The 14,773-nt window shown below is 51.5% G+C and overlaps 1 protein-coding gene across 7 annotated transcripts in view; it reads left to right on the top strand.

The window, feature by feature from the left end:
• The window catches only part of LRSAM1 (leucine rich repeat and sterile alpha motif containing 1), a 51,908-nt gene extending 37,716 nt beyond the window's left edge, over nucleotides 1-14,192 (top strand). For all 7 annotated transcript variants that reach the window (XM_053561780.1, XM_053561772.1, XM_053561796.1 and 4 more), the window contains 6 exons: nucleotides 436-531; nucleotides 3,487-3,585; nucleotides 5,346-5,477; nucleotides 6,320-6,401; nucleotides 8,575-8,702; nucleotides 13,475-14,192. In XM_053561780.1, coding sequence (XP_053417755.1) covers nucleotides 436-531; nucleotides 3,487-3,585; nucleotides 5,346-5,477; nucleotides 6,320-6,401; nucleotides 8,575-8,702; nucleotides 13,475-13,600 — 663 coding nt within the window. In that variant the 3' untranslated portion in view covers nucleotides 13,601-14,192. The remainder of the gene's footprint in view (nucleotides 1-435; nucleotides 532-3,486; nucleotides 3,586-5,345; nucleotides 5,478-6,319; nucleotides 6,402-8,574; nucleotides 8,703-13,474) is intronic.
• Nucleotides 14,193-14,773: the final 581 nt, after the last annotated feature.

Here is a 14,773-nt window from a genome sequence, read left to right as displayed (position 1 = left end):
CATGGGCTCCAGGTTACATGCACCTGTGTTTATGTAGAGCCTTCCTCATTTGTGTGGGGTCCCACACCAGCCCTCCTGGCCATTTGCTTCTGCCCACATTAACTATAGTCTGTGAGACCAAAGGCAAGACCCATGGCTTGTCATTTCTTTTGTTTAATGTTTCTTACTATTCCATTGTCATCAGTCACTAGGATCATCCATGCCTAACCTTAACCCTGCAAAGAAGGGAGCTGCAAGCCTAGGAAAAGGAGGGTAGAGGGGCCTCTTAGCTCACCTCAGCCTAGAGGCATCAGACAGAGCCTGGAACTGAGCTCCCAGCTGAGAACAGAGTGAATGGGCGATCCTAGACTAAGCCCTTCTCCACCCTGCACTCACCGCAGGGACTCCTGGGGTGCTGTGAGCTCACGGCACGCTGGGGATGGTCTTGTGTTGCAGGAGATGATCTCAGAGCAGCGCTGGGCCCTCAGCTCCCTGCTCCAGCAGCTGCTCAAAGAGAAGCAGCAGCGAGAGGAAGAGCTCCGGGAGATCCTGGTACGTGTTTGGCCTCTGTGTTCAGTGTCACACATGGGTTCACGTTTCCTAAACACACTTGCCATTTTTAGAAACACTTTTGTTATTCAAGTAAGAGTCGTTCATCAAAGGAAAAATGGAAAGTACAAAGGAAAAGAATTTCACTTCTGAGAATTATCTTCTGCTAACGTTTTGATGCATATTTTCCAAACATTGTGAAGCATATTTATAGCTATTCACATATGTGCCTTTGAATCATAAAATGGGGCACACCCCTTTACAACCAGCCTGTTTTCATTTATTCTTTTTTTTTTTTCTTTGAAACAGTCTCACTCTGTCACCCAGGCTAGAGTATTGTGGCACCAACCTAGCTCATAGCAACCTTAAACTCCTAGGCTCAAGCAATCCTCCTGCCTCAGCCTCCCAAGTAGCTGGGACTACAGGCACCCACTACAATGCCCGGCTAATTTTTCTCTTTTTTTTCCTCTGGAGACTAAGTCTCACTCTGGGTAGAGTGCTGTGGTGTCATAACTCACAGCAACCTGTGACTCCCAGTTTCAAGCAATCGTCTTGCCTCAACTTCCTGAGTATCTGGGACTGTGGGCCCCACCACCATCCCTGAAGGATTTCTTCTATTTTTAGTAGAGACAGGGTCTCATTCTTGCTCAGGCTAGTCTTGAGCTCATGAGTTCAAGAGATCCGCCTGCTTCAGCCTCCCAGACTGGGGGATTACAGGCATGAGCCATCTCACCCAGCCTCTTTATTCTTTTCAAGCTGTTAAAATATTCTTCTATGTGGGCGGTGCCTATGGCTCAGTTGGTAAGGCGCCGGCCCCATATACTGAGGGTGGCGGGTTCAAACCCGGCCCCGGCCAAACTGCAACCAAAAAATAGCCGGGTGTTGTGATGGGTGCCTGTGGTCCCAGCTACTCGGGAGGCTGAGGCAAGAGAATTACTTAAGCCCAGGAGTTGGAGGTTGCTGTGAGCTGTGTGAGGCCACGGCACTCTACCGAGGGCCATAAAGTGAGACTGTCTCTACAAAAAAAATATATATATATTTTTCTATGTTCCTTTGCATGACTGCATTTGGATGGGCCATTATTCAGCCAGGCCCCTGTTGTTGACCATGGAAATTACTTGTGGTTTGTTCACTTTTATAAGCAGTGCTCTCTGAGTGCTTCTAGCTGCGTATTTGAGAGCAGCCTTGAGTATTTGTCCCAGGACTTGCTATGTCCAGGGCTGTCAGATGAGCCTTTGGCAGGAGTGGCTGTTTCCTGTACCTGGACGAGGTGGACTGTGCACATTGTCAGAGTGGCAGAACCTGGCTGAGGAGTTTCTCTCCCAGCCCAGAGGACACCTGAGCAATGAGGACAGGGCCCAGGCACACCAGCTAGGGCTGAAAAGACCAAGTTGTTCCTGTGTCATCATAAGTGCACCAAATGTCCTCCAAGCGCCAGTTGAGGTCAGGGCCTGTATAGGATTAGGTGAGACCAGCTTTTTCCAGGGCCCCGTGTGAGCTCCAGAGGGCTGTGTGTGTTCATTCCCTCAGAAGCTGCCTGTTCCTCACGATGCCCTAATGCCAGCTTCTACATGCTGTATTAGGGTGCAGATGGTGCCCCAGCATTGGGGGGTTGACAGCCATGTGCTGTGGCCTCATGCTCCTCCCTCTCTAGAACTCAGAGTGCTCACCACCTAGGGGAGGAAGCACAACCTGGGTAGAGCATGGCCTGTTGGGAGCCCGGGCACCAGGACAGAGGTGTGTCTACAGTGTGAGGAGGGCCTTGGGTACAAGAGGGCAGCCTGCTTGGCAGCATAGGAGGGACCCCAAGGAGGCAGGCGGGGCCCCATGGGGATCGGCAGGTCCCTGCACTGACCCTGTGCTCCCTGTGTCACATGCAGCCCTGACCCCTAGAGCACGGGCTCCAGAGCACAATACTCCTGGGGCTTAATCCTAGCCCTGACCCTGGGTGGGTTACTAATCACTCAGAACCTCACTTTCCTCACCTGTAAGTAGAGCCTACTTCACAGAGCTGTATGAATTAAGTGAATGGGATCTTTACGTAAACAACACAGGCTGGCACTGTGCTCTGAGGTGTTAGCAGCTGTCCTTGTCACCGTCGTCATCGTCAGCACCATCTCTTCACTGCCTTATTCCTTAGCACCTGGAACAACACCTGGCCCAGAGCACATGCAGTGAATAATTACTGATGGTGGAGCAAAGGGACTTATATCGATAATTCTTCAGCTCGATCAGCTGAAAACCCACTCTGTTTTTGTTTTTGTTTTTTTTGAGACTTGAGTCTCACTTCGTCGCCCTCTGTAGGGTGCTGTGACGTCATAACTCTCACCAACCTCAAACTCTTGGGCTCAAGTGATCCTCTTGTCTCAGGCTCCCAAGAAGCTGGGACTACAGGTGCCTGACACAATGCCCGGCTAATTTTTAGAGACAGGATCTTGCTCTTGCTCAGGCCAGTCTCAAATTCCTGAGCTCAGACAGTCTACCCACCTAAGCCTCCCAGAGTGCTAGGACTGCAGGTGTGAGCCACCACGCCTGGCCTGCAAATGCACTCTAGACGCTGAAGGTGTCCTTTGCAGCCTGACACCCAGAAGGCAGCCAAGCTTCGTGGGAGAAGGAAGCGACTACATAATGCTGGCTGTCACACCAGACAGAGTGTCCTTCCTAGAAGTAGTGGCAGAATGTGGTGCCAGGTGGCAGAAGCTCAGGTTCAGATGCTGTGTGATGTCAGGGAGGTCAGCTCCCTTCTCTGAGGCTCCCAGTGGTAAATGGGGGACACTGACATGTCATACCTTCCTCGTTCCAGCAATGTGAGCAGCGAGCTGACACATGGGTGGGAAAGTTCTTTGTAAACTACCTAGTGCTGTCCTCCCGCTCAGAGGCACGCATTCACAATCGCTTTGTCCTTACAACTTTTATTTACCAGTTGGTAACTAACATTGTTTGCTTCGTTCTTGCCAGGCGGAGTTAGAAGCCAAAAGTGAAACCAAACAGGAGAATTACTGGCTCATTCAGTATCAACGGCTGTTAAACCAGAAGCCCTTATCCTTGAAGCTACAAGTAAGGATGGTGGTGCCTGCCCTGGCTATAGAGCCCACGGGGCCTTCTTCCAGAGGTGCCCATGGCGCCCCTGCTGTGCCCTGCCAATCTGTCTCTCAAGTTTAACTCAATTCATCTTTCTGGTGACATGAGCATGCCAGGTGCTGTGCCAGACCAAAGTGGGGACAGAAATGAAAGTAAGGGAGCATTCCTCAGGTAAGGGGGAGACAAGGCACTGGTCACTGCCATCCAGAGGGGAGCAAAGCCCATGTACAGGTGGGCAGGGGCAGCTGTCTGCAAGAACAGGACAGATGTGGTCCCCCAGCAGACACACATTTTTTTATTTTTTAAGACAGTCTCACTCTATCGCCCTGAGTAGAATGCTGTGACATCATAGCTTACAGCAACCTCCAACTCGTGGGCTTGAGGAATCCTTTTGCCTCAGCCTCCCCAGTAGCTGGGACTACAGGTGCCCATGACAACATCTGGCTAGTCTTTCTATATTTAGTAGAGATGGGGTCTTATTTTTGCTCAGGCTGGTCTCAAACTCCTGAGCTCAACTGATCCACTCACCTCTGCCTCCCAAAGTGCTAGGATTATAGGTGTGAGGCACTGCACCCGGCCTTATATAAACCATTTTAGCAACTTGCTTTTTCCTTTCAGCAGTGGTGAGAGAAAGTTCTCCAGATGCATGCAGATCCCCCCTCACCCCCATTGCCAGATGGCTGCATGGTGTTCAGTGTGGGGTGAACCTGGTTTATGTAACAGTCCCCTCTTGGTGGATACTTAAGCTGCTTTGTTTTGTTTTGTTTTTTTAAGAGATAGAGTGTCCCTGTCTCCCAGGCTAGAAGAGGTGGCATTGTCATAGCTCACTGTAACCTCGGACTCCTAGGCTCAAGCGATCCTCCTCTCCCAGCCTCCTGAGTAGCTGAGATGACAGGCATGTCACCTTGCCTGGCTAATTAAAAACAATTTTGTTTAAGAAACGGGGTCTTTGGGCAGCGCCTGTGGCTCAGTGAGCAGGGCGCCGGCGCCATATGCCGAGGGTGGCGGACTCAAACCCAGCCCCGGCCAAACTGCAACAAAAAAATAGCCGGGCGTTGTGGCAGGCTCCTGTAGTCCCAGCTGCTCGGGAGGCTGAGGCAAGAGAATCGCGTAAGCCCAAGAGTTAGAGGTTGCTGTGAGCCATGTGACGTCACGGCACTCTACCGAGGGCAATAAAGTGAAACTCTGTCTCTACAAAAAAAAAAGAAGAAAGAAACGGGGTCTTTGCTTGGTGCCTGTAGCACAGTGGTTATGGTCCCGGCCACATACACCCAGGGTGGTGGGTTCAAAGCCAGCCCTGGCCAGCTAAACAATGACAAATGCAACAAAAAAACAGCCGGGCGTTGTGGCGGGTGCCTGTAGTCCCAGTTACTGGGAGGCTGAGGCAAGAGAATCACTTAAGCCCAAGAGTTTGAGGTTGCTGTCAGCTGTGACACTACAGCACTCTACCAAGGGCGACATAGTGAGACTGTCTCAAAAAAAGAAAAAGAAAAAAGAAATGGAGTTGTGTTGCCCAGACTGTAAGCTGCTTGCTGTTTTCTAGTTTGCAGATAGAGCAGCAGAGGACACTGGTGCACAAACACTCAGCATGCTTGCAAGATCCCTTGTGTGGGATGACCCCAAGAGTACATTCCACACACTGTTTATGTATATCCGCCCCTGGTTCCCCGTTGTAAGCAATAGGTTCTCCCTTCTTTCCTGGTTCATGGGATCTTTCCCAGGGCTCTGTCTTACAGGAGGAAGGCATGGAGCGCCAGCTGGTGGCCTTGCTGGGGGAGCTGTCAGCCGAGCACTACCTGCCCATCTTTGCCCACCACCGCATCTCACTGGACATGCTGAGCCAGATGAGCCCTGGGGACCTGGCCAAGGTGGGAAGCTGCAGGTCTGCCCAGCCATGGGGTGACTTGCTCTTTCTGCAGTTCTTGATGCCATCTGTCATCATCAAATGGGCCAGGGCCTCTTTGCTTCCAGATGGCCAAAAGGCTCACCCCTGTGCTCCTCCACCTGCATGTGCCCTGCACCCTGTCTCACTAGGAAAACCTGGGGTGTGGGTGCTGCTTACCCCACATAACCCCTCCTGCAGGCTACAGGGGCAAGACGGGCCCTGGGAGTGTCTGTCCCAGCCCCCCACCCTGCCCACAGTGTTACAGCCCCACACAGCTTTTTTTGTTGTTGTTGTTTGTTTGTTTTTTGTATTTTAAAAACTTTATTATAAATCCAGGGATTACAGAATTCTAATTGCTCTAGTGCCCCACACAGTTTTGACTGAGCTCTGGTTACTTTCCAGACATGAGCCAGGCTTATTTATATCATAGTGATCTGTTTACTCTTCAAAATAGCTTTTTCCCTCCTCCCTACCTAGTGAGGAAGTGACAGGAGGTCTGCAGGTGACACTGTCAGTGCAGTGCATGGCATCCAGGAGCACTCACTAAACTGTTGTTACTAGTACTGGTTACCTTCTGGGCCTGTTCCCCCCCTGCCACACTGACCGTTGGGCCTGAGCTGGAGGGGTCACCTTCACAGCTGTGATGCTGCACCACCTCATGCCAACTCCAGGCCCCCCTGGGTCCTGGAAGGCCTTTGCTCTCCCACTGAAGGTACCAGAAGCCAGGAGCCAGGCAGTCCTGAGGGCCTGTGCGCGGTGGCTCTGCACCATGTATCAGGCTCCTCACAGCCCCGGCCACAGTCTTCTCTTCCTTGACTGCCGCAGGTGGGTGTCTCAGAGGCTGGACTGCAGCACAACATCCTACGGAGAGTCCAGGAACTGCTGGAAGAAGCCAGGATCCGGCCAGGTACCAGCAGGGCCTCTTCTAGGCAGGGGCCCTAACCGCAGGTGTGGGCTATGGTGGGAGTGCTCAGATGTGCTGGTTCTAGCCCCTGCCATTCAGTAAGGTTCCCTCCTAAGGAACAGGCTTAGAGATCAGTGAGCCATATTTTACAAATGGAAGAAACAGGCCATAAAAATGGGAAGATGAAAAGTTTACGTATAGCACAGAAATACCCTCCTGACTCCCTGTTCCATAATCTTTCCTAAATCCACTCTCCAGACACCAGGATCCACACACCCAGTGACCTTATACAAGCGAGAGGAACCAGCCCAGCCACAGGGCCCACTGTGTGCCCAGTGCTATGCCTGGGGCAGGTCTGGGGTTTGGACATGGAGAGATTGGTGACAGATTAAGAAAGGGCAAACGCAGATCTTGGAGGCCCCATGGAGAAGGAGGAAGTGTGGAGTCAGGGGTCTCCTATGTTCTAAGCATGATCTGGGGCCCAGCGTTTGCCAAGCACTTTACATGTACCATTCATGGGAGCTGTGTTTCAATCTTGTGAAGCGGACACTGTTGTTATCCTCATTTGTGAGATGAGGAAACTGAGGCAGAGAGAAGTTAGCATGTCTCCCCTAAGGTTACACTGCTGGCAAACGGTGGAACCACTGGGTTTCACTGCCTCCCTGGGAAAGAGACCAGGGGCCCAGTACAAGGACAGAGGAGAGGGCAGGCTGGGTAAGCCCACAGCATGGTGACAAGGCAAGAACCAGGGACAGAGGCAAAGGTGGAGATGCTAGACCTGAATTCAGGGGTGGCAGGGGACAGCCCTAAAAACAAAAAGCCTAAAAAAGGGTCATTAAACTTCTAGCTTTTCAACATCAAGCAATGTGCAAATAGTTGGAGGTTCCCCCAGCACTGACCCCTCCAGCTCTCAGGCTGGAGGTCAAGGAGAGTTTGTCATCAGTAGTTGGGGTCACCCCAAAGACAACCATCCTGTATGCAGGATTCATAGCTACCCTTTCAAACCGAGCTGAGTGCAGTGCCTCCGAGCTCCTAGAGCTAAGGACCGACAGCTGCTTGCCATCCCACCAGACCCGGAGCTGACCCCCAGGTTCTTCCCTCCGTAGCAGACTGCTCATGTGGCCCATGTCCCCGTGCACAGGGCAGATGCCTCATCGCCCAGGGCTCCCTGCCGTGCCAGTGGGCAGGGTAGGGGCCATGGTGGCATCCCTCCTCAGCAACGGAAGGCACTGGAAATCCTCAGATGAGTTATGTTATCACTCCCAGGAATCAATACACGTTATATCAAACATAGAAGACCCCCTTTACGATGATACTTAGGACAGCACTGATACCCTTGGAAGACTAGAGTTGTCCTAATAGCTTTTTAAAAATCTTTAGTACATAATGCATGTAATTCAAATCATAGAATAAGTGAACAAAGTGAACCATGATCAGAATGAGGACCAGGGACAGAGAGAGTTGGGGAAGTCAGTGGCTCACACTGCATGACAATAAGAAAGAGACTTAGTGTCTGTAAGGGTCTGATGTCCTGCCTCAGACTGCTTGGGACCCAGTAGGGGATGCTGTCTGCAGGGTAGAGTGACCATGCTGGGAGCTCTGCTGTGCTCAAAGGGGGTGGGAGTGGGAGGAGAAAGGGAAACAGACTTGGGGGGCTTCTCATTCTGTTCCCTGCGCACCTGCCACCTGAGGGGCAGTGGCACAGTGTGTCTCCTGGGCGGCCTGGTGGAGAAACTGAGAGTGTGCCCATTCCACCCCAGCACCCCAGCCAAGGGCTCCTGGACTGTGTCTCTGTGTGGCCTGAGCAAGTGACTTGTCTTCCCTGCATTCTCATCTGGAAAGTGCCAAGGCCTGCTGCCAGGGTAGCTACTAAGGTTCCTGCTCTCAGGGACCAAAGCCCTTGTACACAGCCATCCCTGCCAGCATAGCCAGATACCAGGGTGGGGAGAGGGACATCATTTCCATCCTGCAGGTGGAGAAGGAAGACCAGAGAAGAGGGAGAAGAAGGCGCAAGGGAAGGACTCTCCTTCCCCTGCTGTGAGCCCAGAGCCCCCCACCACCACCACCCCGCCCCCCTTCTAGCTCACTCACTTGGGAGCAGGCAGGGCTAGGGGAGCTCCTGGAGTGAGATCATTGGTGGTGATCTTGGCTTAGTCCGTCCCTCTGGTTCCTACAGAGCTGAAACCACCCAAGGGTGAGCCTCCCACAGCCCCCCTGGAGCCTGCTGAGTCAGTAAGGCCATCAGCACCCCCTGCAGAGCTGGAAGTTCAGCCGTCAGAATGTGTCGTGTGCCTGGAACGAGAGGTAAGTTGGGGTGGCAGGCCAAGCAAAAGCCCTCACCTGCCCACCCCTGACCATGCCGTCCGTACTCTTCACCTCTCCAGGGATTGTTTCTAAACATTTTTCTCCAGTTACGTAAGTACACTGTGTCCATTTAGCAATTTTGGAAAATACAGGAAAGCAAAAAAATACAGGAAATAAAAATGACCCATGAACCTATGACCCCAATATGAGCAATGTTAACATCATTCTCTGGACCTTTTATTTTCCAACAGGGTTTTTCCCCTGTTTAATAAATACATTAGGAAAACTTCTCCCAAGTCACAAAAATCAACAATATGATTTTCCATGTGGAGGCTTTTTTTTTTCTTTGTTTTTTTTTGCAGTTTTTGGCCGGGGTTGGGTTTAAACCTGCCACCTCCGGCATACAGGTCTGGTGCCCTACTCCGTTGAGCCACAGGCGCCACTCACCTTGTGGAGGCTTTTATTTATTATTATTTTGCAATTAAAATGGGTTTATTCCACCTGGGTGCAAGAGGAGTAAGATTTCCAACTGGGAAGAAATTTCACACGTGGGTAATGGCAGATGGGGGTTTTAAAGGTCAGGAAGGTAGAAGTCAGGACATTCCCTTTCCTGGGTTGGACATCTGTTGTAAGGGTGGGGGTTGGCCCATTTACCTTTCCCAGGTGGGACATCCGGTGGGGTAGGGTAGGGGGTTGACCCATTCATCTTTCTTAGGTGAGACCTCCAGTGGGAGAGGGTAGAGGGTTGATTGTTTTAGGCAGGTACACCCTATTGGGGCAGGGTTTGACCCTATCATTCCAGTCTTTTTTGTTTATTATAAGGAGGTGGGATGATGGGCGTGGTATCTCTTTGACTACTTCTTGCATGGGGGAAGGGCTGCCTGTAAAGAGAATGGGAAGGGGAGGGAAATGGGGTAAGGGAATGGCATTTACAGGAACTCTTTGGCTTTTTCAGTCTAAGCTGGTTGGTATCCAGTAAGGCGAGGATATGAGAAGTTGTTTTGGGGCGATTGGTTAATACATCAAGACATGAGGGGGAGGGTTACTGATTCGAAACTGAGGGAAAAAATCATAATTAGTGACCTTATCAGACAATAACCAAAGAGGAAGATGGATAGTGAGGGGCAGGAACCAGTTGGAGTTGCCAGGGCCGCCAGCAATCCTGAGAGGACATCAAATACCCATTACCAAGATCTCTGCCCATTTTAGAGGTTTTTTTCAAGGTGTCAGCGTGGATGAAGTTGCTCCCGTGTTTGTTAGAAAAGATCGGCTTACCTTCTGTAAGCAAAAATACCTAGAGTTCAGTTTTCTAGGACTGCATCCAGGAGGCATTATGATTTTCTGCTAGGCTCAGTAGAGAATTTCAGCCATGTTCTGAGAGCGTCTGCATCAGATCTTCAGAAAGACCTGGGCAGCCAGTCCTCTGCAGACTGGATACGGTCTGGGGAGAGGGGGTGTGTTGGATTTGGGGCACTGCTTTGCTCAGAAACCTGGTTTGCTGCAGTTAAAGCCCGATCCTGAGGAAGATTTTGTTTTTTTCGGAATGTCTCCCAGAGTTTTAGGAAGTAGCCGGGTTTTGCTTAATGGTGGAAGCCAATACTGGAGCTCTGAGAGGCAATGCCACACCTTGAAGGCCAGAACAATGATATCTTGCTGGGAGGTCTGAGGGCCCTGGGGGAAATTCCCCCATTTTTTTTTTCTACCCCTTGTGCAGAGGGTGGGGTGGGGGGCAGTGGAGAGAGGGGGGATGGGGTATTGTTTAAGGGAAGGATATGGATGTGGAGATTGGAGGGCAATGAGAACTGGTGACTGATGGGAGGCTATAGACAGAGAGCGGTATCCCACAGAGAGACACTTCCCGGGTGTTCTGATCAAGAGAATGGAGGGATTATAGGAAGGGGGTTGGAGAGGAGCAGTAGAGGGCTGTGGAAGGGTATCAGGAGAAGCTGGTGTTACCCGCGCCAGGAGAATCCGAGGGGGTTCACAGGATGAACAAAGGAGAAATGCCTAGATATAAGGGATCTCTGAACATTTGCCTAATTTGTGACAGTAATTACTGAGATCAATGAAAATTGAGAGATTGAAGGTGCTATGTTGAGGCTTCTGCAAGTCACTGTCAAACTTGTACGTAGGTCAAGCAGTATTACAGAAAAAAGTGAGATGTTTTGGTTTGAGGTCAGGACAGAGCTGTAGAGGCTTGAGATTAGTCAAAAGGCAATTTAGAGGTGAAGAAGAGGGAATGTGTGACTCTGGAGTAAAGGTAGCTTAGAGGTGAACAAGGGGAAATCTGTGACTGAGCAGTCACCATATTGAAAAGTCGAGGTTGGAAAAGAAAGGAGATTAGAAGGAGAATGTAGGAGGACGAAGAGAGTCAGACCAGCCAGAAACAATGATGATCCAGACTGGATGGGTGAGCCTGGCTCATGGAACTACCGAAAATGGTCCAGCCCACAGTAGGGCAATGAACTGATAAGCCTGGCTCATTGAGGCTGGCACTGGGAGATTACCCGGACTCTCCGCATTTGACTTTGGTCAAAAGAGGACCTGGCCTCTGCACATGACCTTAACCAGCCGGAGGGGTCTAGGCCCACAATAGGGCACCATAGAGGTGAGGCTGGGGAACCAGCCAGAGCCCAGGCCTACCAGAAGGCATCCCCAGACACAGGCACTGGACGGATGGGCGAGCCTGGCTTGCTTGGGGTGGCCAGGAGTGAGAGAGATCAGGGAAGCAAGGCCTCCAAATGTGAAACCAGCTGGAAAAAAAATGAGGCTGGGGTAACCAGCTGGAGTCCAGGCCTAAAAGAGGGCATCCCCAAACACGAGGCACTGGACAGACAGGCAAGCCTGGCTTGCTGAGATCAGGGAAGCAAGGTCTCCATGTGTGAAACCAGCCAGAAAAAAAATGGAGGAGAAGTAAGAGACCCAAAGATGGAGGGAGAGGGAAAAAGGAAGTTAAGAGTAGAGGCTAGGAAGAGAAATTTACAAAAGGTTTAGAAAAGGAGTTTTAGACAAATGTTCATCTCACCATTAGATGAATGAAGTTTAGGCAGAGTCAGCGAGGTTTCCGGTTTTCTTTCATCTTGTCAGAAGAAGAGCTCATTTAGCTGGGTCCGATGGGGTATACTTTGGCCCCCTAAAGGAGCTACTCCCCATCCCAGGTTTAATACCAAATGAAAGGTTACAGAGCCAAAGATGAAAGGTTATTCCGAGGTGTGAGAGGAAAGGAAAACTGAGGCCCAGTTTGTGCAATTAAAATGGCTTTTTTCCACCTGGGTGCAGATGGGGTAAAGATTTCCAACTGGGAAGAAATTCACCTGGAGGCTTTTTAAAAATCATTGAAAATTAGCCGGGCGTTGTGGCGGGTTTCTGTAGTTCCAGCTATTTGGAAGGCTGAGGCAAGAGGATCATTTAAGCCCAAGAGTTGGACGTTGCTGTGAGCTGTGATGTCATAGCACTCTACCGAGGGTAACATAGTAAGACTGTGTCTCAAAAAAACAAACAAAAAATCATTAAAAAAACTTACTGCAGAGTTAACACACTAAAAATTAAACATAGTCTGGGTGGCGCCTGTGGCTCAGTGGGTAGGGTGCCAGCCCCATGTACCCAGGGTGGTACCCAGGGCTCGAACCGAGCCCCGGCCAAACTGCAACAAAAAAGATGGCCGGGACAGTGCCTGTGGCTCAAAGGAGTAGGGCCCTGGCCCCATGTGCCAGAGGTGGCGGGTTCAAACCCAGCCCCAGCTAAAAACTACAAAAATAAATTAATAAATAAAAATAAAGATGGCCAGGCATTGTGGTGGGCGCTTGTAGTCCCAGCTACTCGGGAGGCTGAGGCAGGAGAATTGCTTAGGCCCAGGAGTTGGAAGTTGCTGTGAGCTATGACACTATGGCACTCTATTGAGGGTGACATAGTGAGACTCTCTCTCAAAAAAAAAAAAAAAAAATAGAAAGAAAAGAAAAAAGCAACCATGTTAGCAATTTGATTTTTCCATGGTCTTAAATAGGCCCAGGGGATGACATGATAATGGAGGGACCAGTGGTTATAAATTCAGCCAAGCCCTGCTCTTGGGCCCCATAGCTGGCTCCCAATTTCTTTTTTTTTTTTTTTGCAGTTTTTGGCCGGAGCTGGGTTTGAACCCGCCACCTCTGGCATATGGGGCCGGCACCTACTCCTTTGAGCCACAGGCACCACCTCCAATTTCTTCATATGACAGACAGCTCTGAATAGTTTGGAGCACATCCGTGATTAATTTCTTAGGATACAGTCCTGAAAAGGAAATGCTAGAGTGAAGCACAGGTGCATTTTCAGGGTGTTGATCCATGAGGCTGGAATTGTGTTTATACTGGGGACTTGGGGGTCAGGCAAATGCTGAGCGACAAACTGTGAACAGCCTAAGTGTCCAGCAATAGGGCCGGTCCTCCCAAGTGGAGGGCACCACACAGCTGGTGCACCCGGAGGACTGGGACACGTCAAGAGGGGCCAAGGCAGAGTGAGCATAGGTGGAATGCAAGCTGCACTTTTATTTAAGAGAGAGGGGGTTGGGGAATTATCGGTATTTATATATATTTTTATTGACTGTAGAGAAACAGACACCAAACTGCTAACAGGAGGGCTGGGTGTTCCCTTTCTATGGTGTATACATTCCGTATTTTGGTGGTACTTAAATGGCTCATGGGACCGTACTATCAGATTTTTAAGGTAGGACCCCAGGACTCACCCCCTTCCTGAGAACAGGCAAGACCAGGCCCACGTGCTACACTCTCCCTCCTCAGGCCCAGATGATCTTCCTCAACTGTGGCCACGTCTGCTGCTGCCAGCAGTGCTGCCAACCACTGCACACCTGTCCGCTGTGCCGCCAGGCCATTGTCCAGCGCCTCCGGATCTACCACAGCAGCTGAGCACTGCCAGACGCCTGCCGGGCCGGCCCTCTGGCCCCACCTCAGCCCCTGCAGGCCCAGGGCACCCGCTCACCCCAGGTTAGCTAGACTAGTACCAGGCCACCCTGCCCAGGGCCCTTCCCCACAGCTGGGGAGCCCCACCTTGAGCTCCAAACATGCCTTGGCCTGATGGGGATGCCCCTGACCCATGGCATTGCTGGTCTGAATACTGTGGACCAGAGAAAGGGGCCTGCTGAGCCGGCTGCTCTAGGCTGCACCCCTACCCACTGTTTCCTGGCCAAGGTGTGGCTCTGCCTCATCTCAGCTTTCAGGAGCTCAGGGTCCTCACCTGCGGAACATGCTTGGCGCCATCATGCTCTGCACATGGAGGGTGAGCAGGAGGGCCTTGGTTGGGCATGAGGCGTGGCCACGAGTTGTCAGGGCTGTACTGGGAAGGTGTGCAGGGCAGGTCTGCTCACAAGTGGCACCAGCCCCACTGGGTCTCCCTCTCTGTTCTCGCCGGTGTACTGGGCCCCTCCCACTCCCCACAGCTGCACCCTCACCCCATGCAGCTGACCCAAAGTAGGAACTTCAATAAATCCATCTCAGTGTCTCCTTCCGGAGTCATCACTGGGTCCTCATGGGAGCTCAGGAGTGGTGAGGGGCAAGAGTGTGCTACACCTGGAAAGAGAGGGGAAAGCTAGATCCATTCCCGAACGTTGGATCATCCAAGCCTCCTCTCACTACAGGTGGACAGACCAGGCCCAGAGCAGAGCAGGGCACCTGGAGGAAGGGTAACAGCAGCACCTGTCTCCACGGCAGATGGCCCCATGGGCCTGGGCTGTGTGCCTCCTGTATGGTCATATCCCAGGGGCTGGGGGGTGGTAAATGCTTGGGGCCTCACAGCTGGTTTGGGGGCCCCGGAGCACCTCAGCTCTGAGTCTGCAGCCCATAGGTTGTTCGTTGCAGTCCTAGGAGCCACGCACACCACTGCTGTAAAGGCGCGTGTTGAGTACCCCTGTTTTGGCAGGTGGTCTTGAGCCAAGGGTGGCCTTTTCTTTGGGCTAGTGGCAGGCTTGCTCTGGGGGCATAGTCTCTGCCTCTGGCTCACACCCCCGCCCTGGCCAGCCTTTGGGCCTGTTTCCCACGCATTCAATACAGGATATGATGGGTCCCTGACTTAGGCTGGCCTGC

The sequence above is a fragment of the Nycticebus coucang genome, chromosome 2 (assembly GCF_027406575.1).
Source record: "Nycticebus coucang isolate mNycCou1 chromosome 2, mNycCou1.pri, whole genome shotgun sequence".
Lineage (NCBI taxonomy): Eukaryota > Metazoa > Chordata > Mammalia > Primates > Lorisidae > Nycticebus > Nycticebus coucang.
This window is presented reverse-complemented; position numbering and strand designations above follow the sequence as displayed.